This window comes from Abramis brama, assembly GCF_963993115.1.
Source record: "Abramis brama genome assembly, chromosome: 21".
Taxonomy (NCBI): Eukaryota; Metazoa; Chordata; class Actinopteri; order Cypriniformes; family Leuciscidae; genus Abramis; species Abramis brama.
In genome coordinates this window covers 14,320,096-14,343,917 of record NC_139983.1, presented here as the reverse complement: position 1 = coordinate 14,343,917, position 23,822 = coordinate 14,320,096, and the positions used below count along the sequence as shown (strand labels likewise).

The following is a 23,822-nucleotide window of genomic DNA, read 5'->3' as shown; positions in this document are numbered from 1 at the left end:
GGAACCAGTCCTGCTCTGACCCAACGGAAACTCTAAAAAGGTAATTTATTCATTTTATTATGACTATTTAGTCATCTTTGATTACCTTTTTAGTTATTTTTAGTTCTTATGTTGATTATTCAATCTACTCAAAGGGTTTTCAACTGGTTAATGGTTGAAAAAAAGTATTAAATTATAATATATTATATTATCTGAATTTCGATGTGTGTGGTCATTCGTCATCAATCTTTATTTGAAACATTGTAATGCCTACAATATAAGCTAAACAAACTATTTCATAACTATATTGCACTGATATATTATACATGGTGGAGCGTATAGAAATAATTTATTAAACACATAGATATTTAATGTATGCAATATGCTGTTGTTGCTTACAGTGACCAGTTAATGAGTGATTTCAACAGCCCTATTTGAATGTGCTATATTTCTTTTTGCTCTTAGCAGAGTGGGGTTCAATTTAAGCTTTGAGGTCAGTTGATCATTATATAGCCTACAAGATCAGCTTAGAAATGATCCACAGGGATCGGGCTATAAGCAGAAAGGCTGGAACTGCAATGACAGGAGATGTACATCTGTTCAGATTTCAATTTCCATATAAAATAGACTATGCTTATACTGAAAGAACCACAATATACGCTGAAGCATTACGTGATTCACATAGATTTTACCTGAAGCAGAATTCAAATGTTCCTTGGATGTGTAAGTTGCCAAAGGAAATTCTTTGAGCAGAGATTGTATCTTCTTGTTAATTATTGTATGATACATTACCTAATACTGATCCACCCTATACCCTGCAAACACTTTTAATCTTTGTGTTATCTTAATATGTATAATTTCCCTGTGGAGTAGTAATGCAAAATTCATGAAACAGTGAGTACGGCCTTGAAAACAACAATCCAGAATTGCTGTATTGCATTCAACCCACTTTAAACTCCCAGATGTTGCTTTTACATACTTCATGATGACTTCAAAGGAGATACATAGTAGAATGTCATTAATACAGAAGTGCTGTGTTGAGAGCTAGCATTCTAAGATCTGTGAGATGTTGAGAGACATTGACATCTCTGTCTCCTTGACATCCAGACTTATCTGTTTGTTTTATGTGAATGCATACCTCCTTCAAACACCTGCTTTACTTAGCTTAAAGTGATTTTATTTGACAAATATTAAAGTATACGTTAATGCATAAGTCTCAATATGATATATCCAAGTAGAAACAGTACTGACTGCGAGATGCACAAAATGTTAGTGGGGATCGATTGTGCTCAAGAAGTAGGTAGAGACTTCTGTCAGTATGCATGTGGGTAAAGAGTATTAAAAGTGTACTATAAAAGTGATGTATTAATAAAATTTGTGAGCTATACTTCCAATTTGAACAACTTAAGACCAGCCTGTTAACCTAAATAATTTTAATATTTAAGAACAAAGCTTGTTTCAGTGCAGTGTGATATCAAAATTCATGAGCTAGCCTAAAAGAGTTTATGAGTGCCATTGCATTCGTTAACTTCATGAACTGTTGAGCAGCATGCAACAGTACAGTAGTATATATATATATATATATATATATATATATATATATATATATATATATATATATATATGACTAAAAGAGAAAGCAGAGCTCATCTCCATCTGTCCTACTGCTCCAGCTGTAGCTCGTAGGACTCTGAGACTAAAATCTTGCTCTTCTTTTTCTTTTCACAGCACATTTGGTCCAGGCTTTTAATGTGTCCTTTGTTCAATGCATATTTTAAGCTGTTTTCACCAGACTTCAGAGCAAATCTCTCTAATGCTGTAATGTTACTGTGTGCAATCCAGATCTCTTTTCAGTGAGAGAATGAGATCATCACATGCTCTTTTCTTATACTTATTGAGGCATGGGACAAAAATGTGCCATTTTCCATGTGCCATATTAATATTTAGTGTGCCTATTAATTAATATTTTAATACATATTTTAGTATTTATTAATATTTTGAATTTGCTTTTATTTTTACATTTTCCCGTTTTCATTTTAATTAAGTAATTATAGTACTTATACTTATTTCAGTTTAACTTCAAGTTTTTCCATCTAAAATCTATATTAAAGTTTTATTTCAGTTAATGAAAATGATTTTTAATAGTTTTAGTTAACAATAACAACAGAATATCATCAAGCTATCAGATATTTATAAAAAAATATTAATACAATAATATCAATATCAAAGTTCTAATATCAAAGTCAACCTTCTGATGATTAGTTTGTCAAAGGTTTCATTTGCTGATTATTTCTTATAAATATTTTCCATGACATTATTATCCTACTGTGTTGACGAACTTAATTACAGATAGGAAAATTTTGCGGGGGAAAGAAAAACAATTCTTGTTTTGTCCCAATTTAACTAAAAAAGAGGAGCATATTGGCACACGCATAATGTCCGGAGACAGACCTGACATCAAAACAAGAGCTTAAATCATAGAGTTTCATGCTCATCCAGAAATATTCCCTCTTGCCCATGTGCAAAACCTAAAGGAAAGACTACAATGAATCCCTCTCTGTTCCCGTGCAAGGGATTACCCATGTGACTCTTTTAATGTCAGTAAAGACAGCTGGTCGTACACTCTCAATCCTGCGTGCGGGATTGTGGCACATCTGCGTATGATTTCTTTTCACGTGAGCATGCGTGACTTGTTTTCCACAGGACGTTTGCAGTCCAGCTCACCTGATCTCACTTAACGGTCCCACGGAGGCAGAGCTCACTCTTCAGGGGGGCGGTCAGTGGTTACCAAGGCGGCCTGGAAGATGTAAACTCATGGTCTATCTCTTTTGCTTCTCTTTTTGTATCTGTGTCAACCATTATTCCCTTGAGCGAATGATAAGACTGTCTTCTAGCAAAGTTTGAATGGGCCTCTGGTGGCCTTTAAGCAGATGGGATATACAGTACGGTCGGCCACACAACCGTGCTAAATGTTAACCACAATCAGTTTGTGTTTTTCTTTTTTCTAGGGTCATCAAACAGCCCTGCACCGGGCAGCTGTTGTGGGAAACCGTGACGCCATCTCTGCCCTCATCCATGGAGGCTGTGCACTTGATCTACAAGACAAGGTCTGTTCATTTGCAATTCAAAAATGGTTGCATTATGAATATTGTAATATCAGAACTATGGCATGCTGTTCTAAATTATACATAAATCTTGCTAGCTGTAAATTAACCTGTCAGATCTACGTAAAAATCCAGACTATAGTACGTTATTGTGCTGGAGTCGCTTTAACCTACATGAAAAACGTAAAATCCGTGCTATAGAATCTGATTTTCTTTCATCAGGAAGGAAACACTGCTTTGCATGAGGTATCATGGCATGGCTTTAGTACATGTGTAAAGCTACTGGTCAAAGCTGGTGCCGATGTCCAAGTGAAGAACAAAGTAAGTAGATTTCCTGTGGATTATTTTCATTTTACCTTAGGATTAAACCAGATTTTCTATTAAAAAGGCTCATTTTTCTTGAGCGTCTTTAAAAATCCCAAGGAATATTTTGAAAAGCTGAAATGTCTTTCCTATGTTTATGTATTTCCATTTGAAACAGGAAGTTGAAAAATTAAAAAAGCCAGTTTTATTGGTTTTTCATTTAGACAACAAAAGGAACGGTTACACTTTATTTTAAGGTTATTTAGTTATTGTACTAACTCAAATAAGTACTGAGTAATATTAATTAACTACATGTATTTACTATAGAGTAAGTACATGTACTGTAGTAACGTAACTATGCCACCAAAAAAAAGGGAACTATGTTCCCAAAGAATCTTCTGCTAACATACTTGTAACATAACAAAAGACATATACATTTAAAGGGACATTCTCATTCTACAAAGTGTTTCAGAATACAGAAAACAAAAATGTGCCCCTGTCTATTTTCCAGGAAAATAATTTTATAATGCATAAGTTTACTGTAGATCAACTGAAAGCAAACAGATGTGATCTAACCATATCAAAAACTCAACATTTTGAACACCGGAGATGTTCTGTTAAACTCTGAATTTTGATTAATGGTCATTACGCAGTCCACTTCTATGCAATGATTTATTTTGTATTACTATTTCATTTTAAGGCAGGAAACACTCCTCTACATCTAGCCTGTCAGAATGGACATTCCCAGAGCGCTCAAGTGCTACTGCTTGGCGGAGCTATGCCTGACAGCAAGAACAATGCATGTGCACTCTTTTAAAATCATTAAAAAAAATGTTTTAACGATTATATATAAATTGCAATGTGAAAGTAAACATTTTTAAAAACTGAATAAGAAGAGGAATCATTTCTTTCCTTCCAGGCAGGTGACACATGTTTACACATTTCTGCACGCTACAATCACTTGGCCATGATTAAGATCCTCTTGGGTTCTTTCTGCTCTATGGCTGAGAAAAACCAGGTCAGATCCTCATTCTGATTGTTTTGGATCCAGCACAAATGTGGTTCATTTGTTATGTCCTAGTTTCGAAATGATTTTTTTTATTAAGTTAATAGGCAATTATTCTATAAGCTGTCAAAAGATAACAAAACTACATAATGATTTATGGATGATGTATTATATTGTACTTCAACAAACCATAAGAAATTGGCACAAAAATTCAGAGACAAATTAACAAACAATGAAACGGTTTTAAACTCCAAGATTGTGGTTTAGATTACAGCAGTTTTCTCCTGTTAATTCCATATACGATTACAGATGTTTTTGGTCATAATCTTTAGGGAAAAACGACATATTTTTCAGATAGGAGACACTGCGCTCCATGTCGCTGCTTCTCTAAATCACAAGAAAGCTGTCAATCTGTTACTAGAAGCAGGAGCTGACACAAACATCAGAAACAATGTAAGTCATGTAATCTCATGATATGCCTGAATATTGTAGGGTCATTATTAAAGTTAGTTGTAATAGGGGCTGAATGATTCTACAGCTTAACTATCAATATTTTGCCCTTGACCATGGCATTTAGCCGACTGTAAATTGCTTTGGATGACAGAATCTGTCGATCTGTTGAAAATGTCAACTTATCTATCAACAGACAGGCCACACTGCTCTTGATAAAGCCCAAGACCATAACAACCGAGATTTGGCTATTCTTCTTGCAAAATCCAGCCAGGTAAGCAATGTTATTTACATTGAGAGATTTTCCATTTAGAACCAGTTCATTGTCCCATCAGACATACTCATTTTAGCGAAGCGTTACATGAACACTTGATTCGCACCTGAATAAATCAGCGCTATTGAACAAATCCATTTATTGAATGATTCAATGACTCATAAAGGCAGTCTCTTGATTCATTTTTGAACAAATTGTGTTGACTAATGATTCAGATGACTCACTCATAAACACAGTCACGCGCCGCCACCTAAGGTGCGTTCACACCATGTCGTAATTCCCATAATTATGAGATTTCAACTTGTAACTTGTAACTACAATTTGTAAGCTGGGAATTTTGAGTTATTTCTCTGTCTGTTATTGTTTGTAGTTTTGACTCAATTTCTCCTACGTGTTCTCCTATTTTCACTGAGGGCTTAAATACACAAGGCAAACAAAAGCGCTAACAAGATAATTAATGAGACCACAGGTGAACGGGATGATTAATCAAACAAACTGGGTCAAATGACAGACACAGAACCAAAACACATACAGTACATGTAACAGATTAAGGGGCTGTTTACACAACACTGTTTTCAACTAAAAACGTAAAACTTTTTATGCGTTTTGGCCATTCGTTTACACAACAACGGCGTTTTGGGTGCCTGAAAATGCAAACTTTTGAAAAGTTTTTGAAATCGGTCTCCGTGTAAACAACAAAAACGTGAATCTCTGAGGTTGATAACGTCATGCACATGCATATTATGTGTTCAGTCTATACTAGTGTTTCATCGCCATCTAATGGCCTGACAGCAGAATACAGCGTCGTTTTCGCGGATCCGTGTGAATGGGGATCGTTTTGGCAATGGTGTCGTCTGTACGCGGAAAACTCAAAGGAAAAACTTCTCTGTTTTAAGCATATCGTTGTCGTGTAAATGTACCCTTAGCTTGCGAATGATTTTTATTTAGTCAGAATACACGCTTACTTTTGAATGGCCATCAATGGAAAAAGACGCTTTGTGCCTTCAAATGGTGTAGTTACTCCATCTACCAGCAGGAGCTAACTTAACTATCTTAAACCATCCAAACATCTACCCTATTCTACCAATAGCTTCTCTAACTCAAACTGCGTCTCCCTGTTCAGGTCCAGAGGTTTGCTCGTGGAAAGACAGTGAGAAAAAGAAGAGATGTGTTGCAGGCCCAGAGGAGAACTCAGTCCCTCCCCAGAGATCAAACGTCCGGAGAGAAGGTGGAACATTCAGATAAGATTCACCCATCTAGAATGACATCTGCCCTGCCGCAGATTCATCATTTGTAATACGATTGGGGTCTAGGGGCCAGTGAAAAGAAAATGTCACTTGACTTACTAAGCTTCCATAACTCTAGAAGAGATCAGGAGGTCATGTGATTGTTTCGCCTAAAAATCCCTCTCACGCTGTGCACTGCCATCATTGTGCAGGACTGTACAGAAGTGGCTGAAGACACGAACAACAGTGATCAAGTATTTCACAGGATACAACCTGAACGGAAAACAGCAACTCTAAGCCCCAGCACGAGGAGAAAGATCAGGAGTCCAAGAAGGAAGGTAGCGATATTAAATTCATATCATTAGTAATTACGGTAACACCTATTATAATATTACGGTAATACCTATTATAATATTGAATACTATAATATTTCATATTCCATGTAAGGGATGATGTAAAGTATTAATAAAGAAAATGATAAAACAGGGGTTTAGTTTGCAATAATGCTGACATGCTGATTATACAGTATTTTGTGCATTAGATGGCTTAATAACTTAATAAATAAACATGAAATATTGATTTAAGTGATCTGTTATTTTAATATTAATAAAATGAATCTCAATAATTCTAATAATAAATATTTTTTATCTATTAAAAAAGTTGGAACATGTGTCCCGGAGAGAGTATCAGCTCCATGAGAGAGGATCTCCATCCCAGAGAGTGAAACACAGCAGCCCCAGCTCTCAGGAAGAAGATCAAACTCCGGGAAAAGCCTTTCAGCTTTATACACTATACAGAGACAGAGATGGACAGATAAAGCAGGTAAACTCTACATTAGTGCTATAGTGCAGTGTTTGTTTTAAACCTCTTAACCAGTGACTGTGTGCAAACAGGCTCCTGCAAGTGACTGTCATTGTAAGCCCCTGATTAAAAAGCTGGAGAAAAAGCTGAAAGCCACAAAGATGGAGATGAGGTCAGAAATTCACACCGTCCAAGAGGAGATGAACTGCAGGCTCGGCAGGATAGAGCAAAAACACAAGCATCAGGTTTGTCTTTTACATTTTCCTTTGTAACATCTTTTGGTAAGATATAAATTATTAATATTAAATAATAATTTTGTGAAATATTAAAATTTTAAATAACTGGTTTTTTTTTATTCTTACATATTTTCAAATGTAATTTATTCCTGTGATGGTAAAGCTGAATTTTCAGCATCGTTGCTCCAGTCTTCAGTGTCACATGATCCTTCAGAAATCATTCTAATATGATGATTTGGTGCTCAAGAAACATTTCTTATTAATATCAATGTTTTTGTGGAAACTGTGATTCTTTGACGAACAGAAAGTTCAAAAGAACAGCATTTATTTGAAATACAAATCTTTTGTATCATTATAAATTATAATGTCTTTACTGTTACATTTGATCATCAATTGAATGCATCCCTGCTGAATAGAAGTATGAATGTCTTTAAAAAGAAAAATCTTACTGATACCAAACTTTTGAACAGTAGTGTAAAAAAAAAAAAAACTTGTGATTTGGAGTTGTTTGAAATTGATTAAAAAAAATAGATTAATATAAGTAGTACCATTTAATATCTAGGATTTAGGAAGACTTGATCAGTTTTGGTGCATGGTTCTTTATTGTAGATTTCTTTGTTATCCCTTATGGATAAAATAAATTGGAAAAACACTTCTGAAACCAATGCCACTGAAAACATGAGTATTAGAGACTCATATCTCTTCCTGTTCAGATTAACCTGTTTGAGAAACTCACGCAGGAGCGCGTGTCAGCCGAGAGGATGGAGTGTCATTATCGAATCAATCAGAGGGCCACACTGGAACGCATGGAGGGCGAGAGAAAACAGGTACATCAGCTCTAGAGAAGAGATGCAAGACCACACCATCGCATCAGTCTAGACATGATTAATCAAGCTGATGTTGCTCTGTTTTTCTCTTTCAAGCAGGCAGCTGCTACCAATGCTGTGAAAAGCTGGTGCATGTCTAAGATTCAGGATCTTGAGGTGCGAATGCCTGCAGACACACAGTACTACAAACTCCTGCGCTCTCCGTCGGCGGATCACTCTCTGGTGGACTCAGACCCCGAGGGTCTCCCGCTGCTGTCACTCGTCTCTGAGGAGAGCTCCAGCTCACTGGCCACCTACGTCAATGTGTTACCCAGCCCAGGACCAGCTCCTAACACCGATGTGAAAAGTCTGGAGTTTGGGGATGCACTTGGGAGGAGATACTTTGAGATGAAGCTGAATGGTTCTTCAGGTTTAAAAACAATGCTTTGGAAAAAATCATTTTTTTTTTTTAGCAGTATTGAAACAAGTTGTACATTGACCTATGAATTGCATTGTATATATTAAGATATTAAGATCATATGAAAGAAAATTGATCTACAATGCATTTTTTGTTAATTGTGTGTATGTATATTATATATATATAGAGCTAGAGAAAAAAAGTTTAAAGTTTTTATAAATTTTTAACTTAATAAAGTTTGGAAACATTACTATTTTTTTGTTTTTGAAAGAAGTCTCATGCTCATCAAGCCTGCATTTATTTAATAAAAAATACAGGAATAACAGTTATATTGTGAAATATTATTACAATTAAAAAGAGTGGTTTTCTATTTTAATACTTTAAAATATGATTTATTTCTGAATTTTCAGCATTATTATTCCAGTTTTCAGTGTCACATGATCCTTCAGAAATCATTCATGCTGATTTGATACTCAGCTATTATCAGTGTTGGAAACTAAGTTGTGCTGCTTAATATTTTTCAGGATTCATTGATGAATAAAAAGAACAGCATTTATTCCAAATGGAAATCTTTTCTAACAATATAAGTCTTTACTATCACTTTTTATCAATTTAACACATCCTTGCTGAATAAAAGTATTAATTTCTTTCAAAAAAGAAAGGAGAAAAAATGACTGACCCCAAACTTTTGAACGTTAGTGTATACAAAAGATTTATATTTTAAATAAAATATTTTTTTTTTAAATACTTTTTAATCATCAAAGAATCCTGAAAAATGTAATTCAGGTTATAAAAAATATATCAAGCAGCACATTGATAATAAATCAGCATATTAGAATGATTTCTGAAGGATAATGTGACACTGAAGACTGTAATGCCTCATGAAAATTCAGCATCGCATCACAGGAATAAATTATATTTTACAGTATATTAAAATAGAAAACTCTATAAATTGTAATAATATTTCACAATATTACTGTTTTTTTTTTCTGCAGTTTTGATCAAATAAGAGACTTCTTTCAAAAACATTAAAAATAGTAATGTTTCCAAACTTTTGACCGGTACTTGATTTTGTCCATCATAAAGTGATTGAGAAGTTGTTAGAGGGGAGGGGTTGAAAAAAATTAGAGGGATTGGTGACATCAGCCGAAGTTGTTTTTGATGAAAATAATGTTCATAAAGGCCAGAAACAGGGTTCATTTTTGATTTCATGTTCACTTTAAGCATTAAACTTTAAATTTTAAAGGATTTTTTCAGTGTTTTGTAATATGCTGTACTCTAAAGTATTTAAAATAAATTAATAATTTGTTTGACTAAAATATTTTTACATATTCACACAGATGATTATCTTAACCTGACAGCTCCTTCCATGGTCAAACACAAACCTCTTTCACGGAAGCTGGCGACTGCTGACCCCAAGTGGCATCGAGAAGAACTGCAGGAGGTTGAGGTCTCAGAGTCCAGGTCAGACAAGGGGGATGCCAGCAGTAGCCTGTCCACATCCAGCAAGCGATTCAACGACAGCGACACAGAAGCAGCGCTCGGCCCGGCCTGGAAACACGGCGGGCACCTGAAGGATAGGATCGAAGCACATCACGCTCAAACCCAGCAGCACGGCACCATGAAGACCCTGGAGGTGTTTTCCCAGCGACCCGCGGAGGCCAGCTTCATTCAAGAGCGGGGAAACTTGCACGCCATGGAGGTGACGCAGCGTTTCTTTGAGACGGTCTCCACCCAGCTGGAGCGCTGGTATGAGAGGAAGATCCTGGAAGCGCAGAAGGTGTCGGAACAGAAAGCTCTGCAAGATAGAGCCAGTCTTATGGAGAAGGTCATCACCCTGGAGGAAGAGCTACAGAGGCTTCGCACTAACACTAAAACCAACTCTTGACACGTACGGTACAATGCCCACATGCCTGGATTCCTCTTAATATGAAGGTTGTGGCAATATAAACAAGATTGGAGCTTTGTAAACTGTAGCAGAGTAAACTTCAAAGTAGAATTGTACAGTAAAAAACAGGGATGCAAAATGTATAGGATATAATTTTTCCTTTTTCGTCAATACATGTACTTACTATAGTAATAACAGTAAATTATGCATAATAAATTTTAGAATTACAAAATAATTACAAGTAACTAACCCTAAACCAAACCCTAACTGTAACTATAGATTAAGTAGATGTAGTTCATTAATATTACTCATTACTTATTTGAGTTAGTACAGTGTATCTAATAAAGTGTATATAGTGTATCTAATAGTGTAACCTAAAATTCTTTCATCGTTTACTCACTATCTTTCAAACAGGGTTGATAAATTGGCTTCCTTTCATTGAGCTGGAATGTGAATTGGATTGGCCACATCCCACAGGAAGTTCACATGTAATGCATTCTGGGAAACCAAATGTTCCTCTCTGGAGAAATATAGAAAGTGTATACAAATTTATATAGCTGGCATTTCACAATTTAGTTTTCTATACAATGAAAGGTCTGGTCTATCAAAAAAAATAAAAAAAATAAATACATGGGTAAAAACATACAAATAATATAACAATATAAATAATATAAGTATTAAATATTGAGCACTAAATCAGCATATTAGAATGATTTCTGAAGGATCATGTGACACTAAAGACTGGAGTAATGATGCTGAAAATTCAGCTTGACCATCACAGTAACAAATTATTATTATCTATTTATTAATTACATTTTAAAATATAGAAAAATAGAAAAGTTATTTTAAGTCATAATAATACTTCACAATATTACTGTTTGTACTGTATTTCTGAAAATGTAGCCTGGATGACCATAAAATAGCCTACTTTTTTCCCCCATAAATTTACCGACCCTAAACAGTAGTGTGTGTGTGTGTGTGTGTGTATACTATATATATATATATATATTATACTGCACCACATCAGGGTGCGTAAAAAGGACATAATTTTCACATTTGTATTACATATTACATATTCTATTACTTTAAATGTGACTAAATTATCTTCACTCCAACAATATGGACTTGTAGCTTGTGTGGATTGCAATATTGTGAATTAAGAAATAGAAATATGTTTTTTTTTCCAGTCAATCAATTAGTAATGGCCAGATGAATAGTAAAGTCTTTTTTTACCCTATAGGTAGAATTACTATAAGTTAGATAGGCTACTTGTTGTAAGTATGATATATTGTTCAGTTCTTCATTCTGTGTCCCTGTACAGACAAAATGTAATTAAAACGTTGTAATTAAATTGCGTTGATATCAGTTTAACTTGAGAATAAAAAGAAATGTTTGCAAAGAATGCAGGATTTTTGCTCATGATTGATGATACATGTGAAAGCTATTAAAAGTTTGCCGAGTCAAATGTTGTATAACACACAGGTCATGACCCACCATGACCTCAGCACCACATTTCTGTTTTGCAGGGGTCTAGCGAGTCGCATGCATAATCATCCTATTTAGTATAGTGTAGGATTTCATCAGTGAATCTCATCGTTTCATAGCCTACTTTTCATTAAGAATTTATATCTTTTCCACTAAATGATTAATGATTGTGTCCATAATAAATCTGAGGTTGAAAACGATTTAATACTTTGAAACTCAAGTACAAGACAATATGGATGAATATTTGAATGCTACCGATCCTGATCTGAATTCTGACTTGTGATGCAGCCTGAATCATAATCACACCGTGTTTGTTCGTTGACCAGAGGAGAACTGCACCCCCGACTGAGCCTGGTTTCTCCCAAGATTTTTTTTCTCCATTCTGTCACCTTGATGGAGTTTAGGTTCCTTGCCACCGTCTCCTCTGGCTTGCTTAGTTGGGGACACTTGATATTCAACAATATTATACATGATTTAAAGGGATGGTTCAGAGTAAAATCAACCTAGTGTCCTTTGCACCATGACCGCGAGCCAAACAAAAAGGCCCCCCAGAAGCCTTTTTTCCCTTGGTCGAACATTATTAAAGTTAGAGCTTATTTAGAGATATCAGCCGAATGGCTTAGTGCAGGCGCTAATGGATCCAAGGTTGTATCTCGTAAATTACCACACTAATAATGCCCAGAATGGTACCAAACTTCTACAGTAAATAGGTTCTGTACTCATAAAACAACACATTGGAAAGTTTGTAAGTACATCAGGAGTTTATTTAAATAACACTTGCCTGACGGCTCATGCTACCGCTAACCCGGACGTCGAGGTCACTATAAGGATGTGTGTCGCATAAGGATGTAGTGTAACGACGCCCGGTTCCAGGAATGCACTAATATTTTGTTGGTAGTACCAGTTTGCAACAATTATTAGTTAACACTAAGTTGTCAACATTGCATTACGAGAATGGCTCATAATTGTAGCACACGCTTGTATTTTGAAATCTATAAAAGCACAAACCTACGGGTAGAGACACCAGCAAATTGGCTGAACCAAAAAAACAAAGAAAAGACATTTTTCAAAAAGAGGAGATTAAAGTCATTTTAGAGGAGGTGGAGCTATACAAACATATTATTTTCAGCAGGTTTTAAGGGCAGTCAAACAAATAAACAAAAACAAAAAATCTAGGAGGATTTTGCTAGAAAACTGACTGCAACTAGGGGCATTAAAAGATCAGGGAAGGAGGTCAGGAAGAAGTGTCAATACTTTGCCAGCCTTGCTAAAAGGAAAAGGGCACTGCAGAGGACAACATTTAATAAAACAGGAGGTGGTGGGCCCAATGAGTCCTCCCTTCTCACAGCAGAGGAAGAAAATGCCTTGTCAATACTTGGCACAAATGCTTCAGATGGCATTTGTGGTGGAATTGACATCCATGGAGGAGTATTGGTAACTCAACCTGAGCCTGAGTCAGGTCCTTCATGCTCAGAGGAACTATCAGTTTCAAATGCCATCTCCCAGCACAACTCATAGTCCTCCAAACAACCCTCCCAGGCCTCAGCCTCCATCTTCTGTTGTCCAGACTGCAGCCACACACCTCAGCAGTTTGAGAATCTTTGTAGTTGTAGTCAGGACATATGAGAGTGTCCTTACTTAACAGGGAGGAATAAGATGAAGAGGTGGTGGAGGAGGAGGAGGAGGAGGAGGAGGAGGTCAAAGATGGCATGATGGGACCACATGATGGCCAATCAAGAAATGCCCAATACATGGCACAAGTCATTGACAGATTTTTTTTAGTTCATCCTTATTTTTCCCAGTCTTTGAAGCATATTACATATTTTATAAATTTTTTTGTTCATTCATTTAATTTAGATTAAAATTATTAGATTAAATTATTTCATTTTTTTCTGCCCTTTTTAATTATTTCATTTAGAAATTAATTTAACAAAAAACGAGTAATAAAGTGTACAATAAACTTAAAGTACAATCGAAACCTTATAATCACATTGCACTTGAATAAATGTGTAATGTGCCGGTTGTCCAGAAGGTGTCTTCTTACGAGAGTACGATGCACTTAGGGATTTACGATTACTCCAGAGCACTCGTAGATCTACATGATTTTCAAGTGCTACTTAAATTACGATGCTTTTGGAAAACAGACCGTAATATTTAGATCAGTCGTACGATCGTTTTTACTATCTTCTTAGGCTTACGATGCTTTTGGGAAACGCAGCCCTGGACGATTAGCCTAGCCTATCTTTTTTTTTTTTTTTTCATAACTGCTTTATAGATGAAAATGAACTAATTTAATAATTGATGATCTTCACAACTTAAACAACATTTAACTGACTTCAGCTGAACAACGGCCAAAATGCATAATTTTCCTGTTATCGTAAAGCTGCATGTAAAGCGCTAGGCTAAATTAATCAATGTGACAATACTAAACAAAAACAAAAAATTCTCAAAGTCTAACGTTATTTTTTAGATGTTTTCAAGGGAAAGCTATTCACTGTTCTGTTTGTTACCTCGTTCACACCCAAAATCTCTCCTTGGTAAATATCCGCAGGCGTGCTGGAATCTCATTATCTCCAAACAGACAGATCAAGGCTGCACGAGTCTGTATTGATTGAAATTAATCAGAGTGAAGTAATCTATCAGTATGGTGGACGTCCATCTAACTGCCGCCATCCATTTCAAACTCCCGCCCCAAAGACAAAATGCTTTTACACTACAACAAAAACAAAAGGCTGTTACATTGTTACATATTTAAATAATTTTATTTTTGAATATTTAAATTGGCAGTAAAAAAAAATAAAGGAATATATATACAATCATTTTTTAAAATTAATGTTCACACTTTAAATAGTTAGCCCTGGGTCATTCTAAACCCCGGGTAAACAGAATCCTGGGGCCGGTTTCACAAAGATAGACTTTGACTATGGCTTAGATATAGTAGATAGTCAGACTTCAGATAGACATCTAAATAAGACCGTTACACAAAGCACTTAAGACTCTGACTATCTTAAGTCAAAGGGTACTTCTATACTCTTTGCTTAAGTAGGACTACACTGCAATGCATTCTGGGTAAAATAGACACTTTTCAAAACAAGAAACATGGCGGATCGAGTAAGCGCATTCAACCGCTCAGTGCTGTTTACCCCAGCGGAAAATATGTGTTTGTTGGAGGAGTATAAATGACGGCGTATGTTTTTATGTTTCCATTGTTCGATCGCGCCCGTGCCTCTCTCTCTCTGTTATTATGCAGCATTCACACCAAACGCGAATAGAGCGCCAAATTCGCGTCTAGTTCGACGCTTGAACATTTTGAATCCATTCGCGCGTCCAAGGCGAACAGGACGCGCGTATAAAGCGAGCGTTTGAAGCGAAATAGACGGGCGTTCAGAGCTATGACTCCACTATGACTCTACTACTCCCTGTTGCGTGAGCGGTGTATTGCATTTCACGCATCGCCCGTGACGCTTGCGTCCACTGCTCAGACTATGAAAGGGAGCGCGTCGATCGTTGCTCGCGTTGACTATGTAACGGCCCTAACAGTTACAAGGACATTTTACTTGGGAATGTAATAACTGGAAGAAATGTTTATGAGCCATTTTCCCTTTTCTTTTGGCAGTTTGTAACTGATTGTTACTGCTGGTTGCCAAGGTAACATAGAGTCTTAGACCTAAGTTGGCCTGGGGGTAAGGTGTCTAATTTTTTTGGTCTAAATTAAGTCAGTCTTTATTTTTGTGAAACAGTCTAACTTGCATTAGACTAGTCTATGAGCAAATTTTAGACTTGTCTAACACTATAGACCGGTCTAAAATAGCTTTGTGAAACCGGCCCCAGGGCTATCTTGATTCAAGTTTCACAAAGCTCATAATTTCCCCCTGGGTTTAGGTTCGTAAATTCATAAGCTGCCTTTTCACACTACATTCCTAAACCCTGGGTTAACGTCCTTATTTGCAGTGTCTGTGTCACTGAGTGGATGAATGCTGCATGCAAAATGTTTACACAAAGGCTCTAAAATTGTGCATCCTCATATTGCCGACTGTACTATCAAGTTTATCCAGAATGGACTTTTCGGACTATAAAGGTAGGAATGACACAGTCTATTCACTCCAATTGTTGTTTTCTGTCGCCATTTGACATTTCCCCTCAAACGCTAAAACCACTGTTTATAAAACGCACAATGTTTCTGTGACTGTCCAAAGCATGTGAATATGAGGCATGCTAAGGTGTCATGAAGAATCTCAGGCTCTGCAGGCGTGACGTGAAGAAGCTCAGGCTCGGCAGGCGTGACGTGAAGAAGCTCAGGCTCGGCAGGCGTAACATGAAGAAGCTCAGGCTCTGCAGGCGTGACGTGAAGAAGCTCAGCAGGGGTGACGTGAAGAAGCTCAGGCTCGGCAGGCGTGACGTGAAGAAGCTCAGGCTCGGCAGGCGTGACGTGAAGAAGCTCAGACTCGGCAGACGTGATGTGAAGAAGCTCAGGCTCTGCAGGGGTGACGTGAAGAAGCTCCGGCTCGGCGGGCGTGACGTGAAGAAGCTCAGGCTCGGCAGGGGTGACGTGAAGAAGCTCAGGCTCTGCAGGGGTGACGTGAAAAAGCTCAGGCTCCGCGGGCGTGATGTGAAGAAGCTCAGGCTCTGCAGGCGTGACGTGAAGAAGCTCAGATTCGGCAGACGTGATGTGAAGAAGCTCAGGCTCGGCGGGCGTGATGTGAAGAAGCTCAGGTTCGGCGGGTGTGACGTGAAGAAGCTCAGCAGGGGTGACGTGAAGAAGCTCAGACTCGGCAGACGTGATGTGAAGAAGCTCAGGATCGGCGGGCGTGACGTGAAGAAGCTCAGACTCGAAAGACGTGATGTGAAGAAGCTCAGGCTCGGCGGGCGTGATGTGAAGAAGCTCAGGTTCGGCGGGTGTGACGTGAAGAAGCTCAGCAGGGGTGACGTGAAGAAGCTCAGGCTCGGCGGGTGTGACGTGAAGAAGCTCAGCAGGGGTGACGTGAAGAAGCTCAGGCTCGGCGGGTGTGACGTGAAGAAGCTCAGGCTCTGCAGGCGTGATGTGAAGAAGCTCAGGCTCGGCGGGCGTGACGTGAAGAAGCTCAGGCTCGGCAGGCGTGATGTGAAGAAGCTCAGGCTCTGCAGGCGTGACGTGAAGAAGCTCAGGCTCGGCGGGTGCGACGTGAAGAAGCTCAGGCTCGGCGGGTGTGACGTGAAGAAGCTCAGGCTCTGCAGGCGTGACGTGAAGAAGCTCAGGCTCGGCGGGTGTGACGTGAAGAAGCTCAGGCTCTGCAGGCGTGACGTGAAGAAGCTCAGGCTCGGCGGGTGTGACGTGAAGAAGCTCAGGCTCGGCAGGGGTGACGTGAAGAGGCTCAGGCTCTGCAGGCGTACACGGCCAGCTGCGGACAGCACGAACATGGACTACTTGTATTATACAACTGAAAGTGTATGCTGGGGTCCGCTCATCAGATGTGTTCCACACATGCGCAGTAGATCGACGTGTACAGTTCCACACACACGGTGTGTACGCTTCCACACACGCAATTTTCCGCCACAAATCATTGCACATCTGGCTGTCTTTGTATTGTTTTAACGACGGATTGTAGAGGTGCAGGTAGCGACGGACTTCTTCACACAGCCTCTATTTAAATTCAGTATATAATGTTGTTTTTCCAGCGCATACGCAGTCGGTGCTTTTGCAAGGGCACTTGTCCGCATGGTCACAACAAATGGGAGGTACGTGGAGGCTGTTTGTGGACATCCGCGTACCTCCCATTTTTTGTGACCATGCGGACAAGTGCCCTTGCAAAAGCACCAACTGCGCATGCGCTGGAAAAACTCTCTGACGCACTTACTCGCGCACACGGAAAGTATAACACTAGTTCAATAATACAACAAGATGAATTTACCATAGTAAAAGTAAAAAAACATTAAAAGTACAAGTTAAGTAAAAGGGCAAGTTAAAGTGCCCCATTATGCTATTTTAAAGGTTCCTAATTTTGTAATTTTGCAACAAAGGTCAAAAAACACTTTCATTTTCACATAATATACATTGCACATCACCACATTTTTCAATGATTCTCAAACGACTCGTTGGATGAATCAGTCTCTCTAAATCTCTCCTTTCCGAGAGCCTGCTCTGCTCTGATTGGTCAGACAGCCCAGTCTGTTACGATTGGTCTACCGCTTACGGCGCTTGTCGGAAGCTAAACGCACATTACCATAATTGAATTTCAGCTCCGGAGGCTTCCTAAAGCTCAGTGATTGTACACACTGTAAAGACAGTAACAATGACATCGATTTTACCATATCAATCCGAGTGCGAGTCCGATGATGAAACATTGGAAGAACTAGTTATTCAGCCTGAACCTCCACTGCAAGGACGACTTGAGCAGAACGTTTCTAAGTGATATTCTACTCAGTTAGAGGTACATTATGAGATGTTGCAACTATAATTTCTCACCATCAGCATTAACAAGTGTATGTTCATCAACAAACTGTGACGAGTGACGACACATTGACCGTTGCAAGATGGCCTGCGCGCCTACGTGTCTATGGGATTAACAGCATAAAAGGGGTAAACCGTGGTAAAAGGGACATTTGATTTCATTCTCCTCTAAACCACTCCGCAAACGGCAACATTTTTTGACACAAAAACTTGCCACAGCACTGTCCCAAAATTCCGCTTTTTAAGATGCACGTGGAAATTTGTCTGATCCTTAACGCGATCGCAGGCAGCAACGCAAAGTTGATTCTGTGCTAAATTGATCTATTATTTAATATTTTTTTTAAATGTTGTAGATTTAAGTATAACAAATGAGAATCTGTCAAATTATTGTCTATATTTTGAGAGAAAGGTCTTGATGAATGATTTTCAGTTTTGTTCAAGGTTAATAAAGCAACAGTTTTTCAATAATTGAAGAATATGTAAAAGTATGATAATTGGAGTAAAAGGCATCCCTGCTGTTGGGGCGAAAGGCACAATAATTAACATGATAAGAAATAGTTGGCTGACTTTCCTTTGTTGACATGACATGGTTAGATTCAGATGGTAAATATCATAGCCTATATTAAGTTAGAGATAATCACCATATTTATAATGAAACCATCATATTTAAAACATGATATTAATCATAAAAATATCATATTTAGTGTTACTACTGTAAATAATGTTATATTAAATTAGAATAGGGTCTCATTCAATGCTTTCAGAATCTTATTAAAATAATTTTTGTTTTGTATTTTTAAAAAGAACATTTTAATGATAATATATTTATTGAACAAAAATGTATTATTTTATTTATCAAAATAAACAGAAAATAGTACAAACTTTGCTAAAGTGATTATTTTGAACAAGTATTAACTTAGACATTATTAAAAACATATTACTTTAGCTAAAGTATTTGTATTAATACTTTGTGCCTTTTGCCCCATGCTGGTGAGCCTATTACTCTGTGTGGGGGGTAAAAGGCCCACCTTGCCACCTCATACATCTATAAGATTTTTAAACAAACAAACAAACCATTTTTATGATTTATTTTCTCACAAAATCTGTTGTTCCATCAATCTTTAACAAACACATACTTTTTCTGCAGTTGTACATTATGGGTGTAGTAAAAAGCAAATTTTTCTTAAGGTGTGCCTTTAGCCCTGTTGTACCCTATAATAGGCATAGTTTAGGGTTAAGTTGAACAAAGGTGGAAGTAAAAACTAGCTCTTGAAAGGGTATTGCCCCAGGGACAGATTTTTTTGGAGAGTGTAATTTTATTATTTATTTTAAGAGCAGCCAGATAGTAAGTGAAAAAATTTACAGACAGTCGCACCTTCACAATGGAGCAAGACTGTCAGGGTTTATTTTAGAAAAATGACCAGCGGACATATGGTTTCAACACATATGACTATTTCTGCACATTTGCACTTTTAAGTACAATTCCAATTGAAATATCCTACAAACAGTTCCTCAAAAAAATGCATAGAATTCACTGTGCACATTTTGGCCCCAGTCAAGGCAATTAGATCAAATGAAGCACCACAGAACAAAGACCAATAGATGGTGTTCCACCGTTCGCTTGGGTATTAACTCATTATGTAATGAAACGTCCCTGATGTGACTTCTGGCATTTGCAGTTCAAGCTTCTGCAAGGGAAAATCAAATCAATCCCCCATTGACTCTGTCAGCATGTGATGGAAAGCTAATTAAAGGCCCTGAGGGATGGCTGGTCATTTTATGAAGCATGTAGTGTGATCGGCGAAATGATCTAGTTGTGCAGTAGCTGAGAGGTTCGGACAGGGACGAATCAGGATAACAAAATCACGTGCACATGCTGATTGGTGGATCACGGCTTGCCACGTTCCCTCCTGTTGTTCCGATATAAACCCATGTTTTGTTTTGTTTTGAATCAATTTCTATTGGATTTATAAGGTAAATGCACAATATTGTGCAAATATGCTTTTAATGAGATTTGTGGCACATAAAACCAGAAAAAAAAGTACACGCTAAACAAATCACTGCAGTATTGATGGATTGAGTTTAGGAGGGGGTGGGGTGGGGGGGGATTGAGTTTAGGAGGGGGTGGGGTGGGGGGGCCTGATGCAATCGAGAGAAAGGTCTTTCATTTGACATTGAGTGCTCGCAAACGTAAATAACACGGAAAGCTTCTGCCTAAACTCAAAGGGGAACACAAAGGAAAATGGTGATATAGAGTTGATATATTCCACATGTATGGTTTTGTGCTATAGGTGCTGGGTCAGATAAAAAGATCACCTTTTGAAAATTCCATACGACAGACATGCACAATAAACGCAATTTGCTATTAAAACTGGGCTTGACTATAGATTACACATACGATTAATGGTTAAATAGGATGAATATGCATGCTTACTGAAGTTTGAGACCCATTTTGTTGTTTGAGTCAACCCGGTAGTTGAGCTAAAATGAGTGGGATTGCATGAATACGGCTCACTAGAGAGCAATATCATGATATTTTGTGTGGCAGAACATTGTATTGACTGACTGCATGAGGGACATTCGGTTGGGTGGCATTGCGGGCAACTTTTTATGTGTGTGGGGGTGCTGTTTTCAGCAATTGCTTGATAAGATCTGCCATGGGGCATTGTCCTGTCAGTTTCTGATCAATTTCTAAATCCTGTGAACTCGCTGCATGCAACAACTGTGGGGAACATTCACTGTAGCCGACATTATGCGGAGAGACTGGCTGCGTTTTAATGTGCAAACTCCATGGCTGTAAAATGAAGGAATGATTTTCCTCATTGTGGAAAACATGCTTGTTTATATACCAAGGAAACTAGACAGCAAATCCCACTGAAATGTAAGTGCATTTTAGTTTGGTTTTGCAGATAATGTTTTGATTCGCTTAGTTATGTCATTTTGAACTATCACTTTGTGCTAAATTAAATACGACCAGTTTTCTGATGCATGTGCATGTCTTTTAGACTTGTGATTTACGTCAAACATCCTTCCTTTGTATGTCGGATCCATGGAAAAAGCCTCATGCATGACGGCTAATACATAAATGCAGAAAAATAAAGAATAGACCAACTTGAACAGTAGGCTAACCTCCTATTTTTTTGTCTTAAACTAAGCACGAACATGTTGCGGTGAAGATGGGGGACTGGAACTTGTTGGGGGGCATTTTAGAGGAGGTTCATATTCACTCCACCATCGTGGGTAAAATCTGGCTGACCATCCTGTTCATATTCCGGATGTTAGTTCTCGGCGTGGCGGCCGAGGACGTTTGGGTGGACGAGCAAAGCGAATTCATCTGCAACACGGATCAGCCGGGATGCAAGAACGTCTGCTACGACCAGGCTTTCCCGATATCGCTTATTCGCTTTTGGGTACTGCAGATCATTTTCGTTTCCTCGCCTTCGCTGGTGTACATGGGACATGCTCTGTACAGGCTGAGGGCTTTGGAGAAAGAACGGCACAGGAGGAAAATCCAGCTAAGAGCCGAGCTGGAAGAGACGGCACCCCTCTTGGATGAGCACAAGAAGTTGGAGAAGGAACTGAGGAAGCTAGAAGAGCAGAAGAAAGTGAAGAAGGCTCCTCTGAGGGGCTCCTTGCTACGTACATATATTATTCATATCCTTACCAGATCAGTGGTGGAAGTGGCGTTCATTGTGGGGCAGTATATCTTATATGGCATAGGACTGGATCCTTTGTACAAGTGCGAGAGGGTGCCTTGCCCGAACAGCGTGGACTGTTACATCTCCAGGCCGACGGAGAAGACCATCTTCATGGTTTTCATGATTGTCATTGCAGGGGGTTCGCTGTTCCTGAACCTTTTGGAAATATCCCACCTGGGGGTGAAAAAAATTAAACAGACTCTAAGCGGTCTCCAGTTTGTCGAGGACGACAGTCTTTACAAACCCAAGCATTCGACTATTCAGCAACTGTGTGTGATGACGGACTTGTCGCCTCACAAAAACCCGCAGTTGAAAACTTTTATCCCGCAGGGGCAAATGGACCCACCGCTGTTCTTAAACAGCGCTTGCGTCGGCTCGAGCAGCGACATACTGCGGCACAATAATTTCGCTGCGGCCACCCTCCCAGTGTCCTGCATAACCCAACAACCCCGCCAAATGCGCCAGCCCAGCCAGGGAATGATCCATGAACTGCACTCCCAGGCATCCATGGAGATGCTAGAGGACCGGGAAAACAGAGACCAGCATCTAGGGAGCTGTAACGGATCAGAGATGGACGTTAGGCCTTTTAACTCGGGTCATACCGAAATACCAGCCTGCCTTCGAAACGCTCTGCACAGGCCCAGCCGCTTGCCGGACCTGGGGGGCGATGCTTTAGAGTCCTCCGAGAGTGACTTTTGTCCACCAAACAGAAAAGCCAGTTTCATGGCCCGTATGCCCTCGGACAGCATGTCCGGCAGTCCGTCCTGTCCCTCCACTAGAAGTTCGGAGTCCGAGCTGGGCTCCCTCAACGACCTGCCCATGAACCCACCACCAGGGGGTGGACGACGGATGTCTATGGCAAGTAGACGCAAATGACACACAACCACTCTGCTGGTCATATAGAGGCATATAAAAGCTTTCTTATCCAGAACGACTTTTTGTGCATATATGTATGCCATTTACGTATTTATTTTGTAACAGTAAAACGAATTGATTTTGTGGTTATAACAAAAAAATTCTGTTATAACTATTAAGAAATTGTGTAAATTCTAAAAATCATCAACTGCCAGCTACATTAAAGAAATTTTATTGTATTTGCATTAATAAATATTAATTTAAAAAACGATAATAATGAATATCAATATCAATAATAATGATAATATACTGTACATTATTATTTTTCTGATATAGCTTACTGATATGAAAAATGTCCTTTTTTTTACAGAGTGTATTCTTGGATATCTCTTCCATCATGAAAAAGTGAAAGTGAGAAGGACAACAGGAATGTAACAAGGCCGTTCATGAGCAGAAATGAATGGAGATATCAGCGACAAATGGTTTTACTCTGGTCTGCTCTGCTTGGAAAGCACTGGTTTAACACAGCTTTATTGTGGTATAAACAGTGCTGTTTTATACCATTCATTTTTTTTTTTTATTGTAAGCACCTTAATTTACCAGTAAAGCATTGTGTAATTATTTTCCATGTCTAATTATGGAAGCCAAAAGACATCTGTGCATCTTTATAAAAGCTTCAGACCTTCAGACAGCTGGCAAAAAAATAACATTTTTAAATCATTTAGCTTACATCCATAAAATGTGATGCAAGCTGATGGATTCTTACATAAAATTATGAAGAAAATAAAAGTTTTCTTATTTCCAAAAGCGTTTGTGTTTGAATTCAGGGTGAATACAGATCATGCAAATATTATACTCCTAAGAGC

General features: G+C 38.4%; 2 protein-coding genes across 2 annotated transcripts; both read left to right on the top strand.

The window, feature by feature from the left end:
• The first annotated feature begins 2,691 nt into the window (after nt 1–2,691).
• Nucleotides 2,692–11,097, top strand: ankrd6a (ankyrin repeat domain 6a). Its single transcript, XM_084096005.1, has 14 exons — nt 2,692–2,796; nt 2,988–3,086; nt 3,306–3,404; nt 4,087–4,189; nt 4,310–4,404; nt 4,747–4,845; nt 5,039–5,116; nt 6,240–6,344; nt 6,555–6,680; nt 7,003–7,164; nt 7,236–7,388; nt 8,093–8,206; nt 8,303–8,615; nt 9,944–11,097. The coding sequence occupies exons 1-14, from the start codon at nt 2,794–2,796 to the stop codon at nt 10,489–10,491; spliced, it is 2,097 nt and encodes a 698-aa protein (XP_083952131.1). The 5' UTR covers nt 2,692–2,793; the 3' UTR covers nt 10,492–11,097.
• Nucleotides 11,098–20,996: 9,899 nt separating this feature from the next.
• gja10a (gap junction protein alpha 10 a) lies at nt 20,997–23,763 on the top strand. Its single transcript, XM_084096372.1, has 3 exons — nt 20,997–21,284; nt 21,559–22,959; nt 23,327–23,763. Exons 2-3 carry the CDS (start codon nt 21,580–21,582, stop codon nt 23,363–23,365), a joined length of 1,419 nt encoding a protein of 472 aa, XP_083952498.1. The 5' UTR covers nt 20,997–21,284; nt 21,559–21,579; the 3' UTR covers nt 23,366–23,763.
• The last annotated feature ends 59 nt before the right edge of the window (nt 23,764–23,822 follow it).

Coding starts and splice junctions, on each gene's coding strand:
- gja10a (XM_084096372.1), top strand. CDS start 21,580: ATGGGGGACTGGAACTTGTTGGGGGGCATTTTAGAGGAGGTTCATATT. Junction 22,960..23,326: donor GTGGACGACGGATGTCTATG/GCAAGTAGACGC, acceptor TTTTTTTTACAG/AGTGTATTCTTGGATATCTC.
- ankrd6a (XM_084096005.1), top strand. Junction 6,345..6,554: donor ATCAAACGTCCGGAGAGAAG/GTGGAACATTCA, acceptor ATCATTGTGCAG/GACTGTACAGAAGTGGCTGA. Junction 8,616..9,943: donor GAAGCTGAATGGTTCTTCAG/GTTTAAAAACAA, acceptor ATATTCACACAG/ATGATTATCTTAACCTGACA.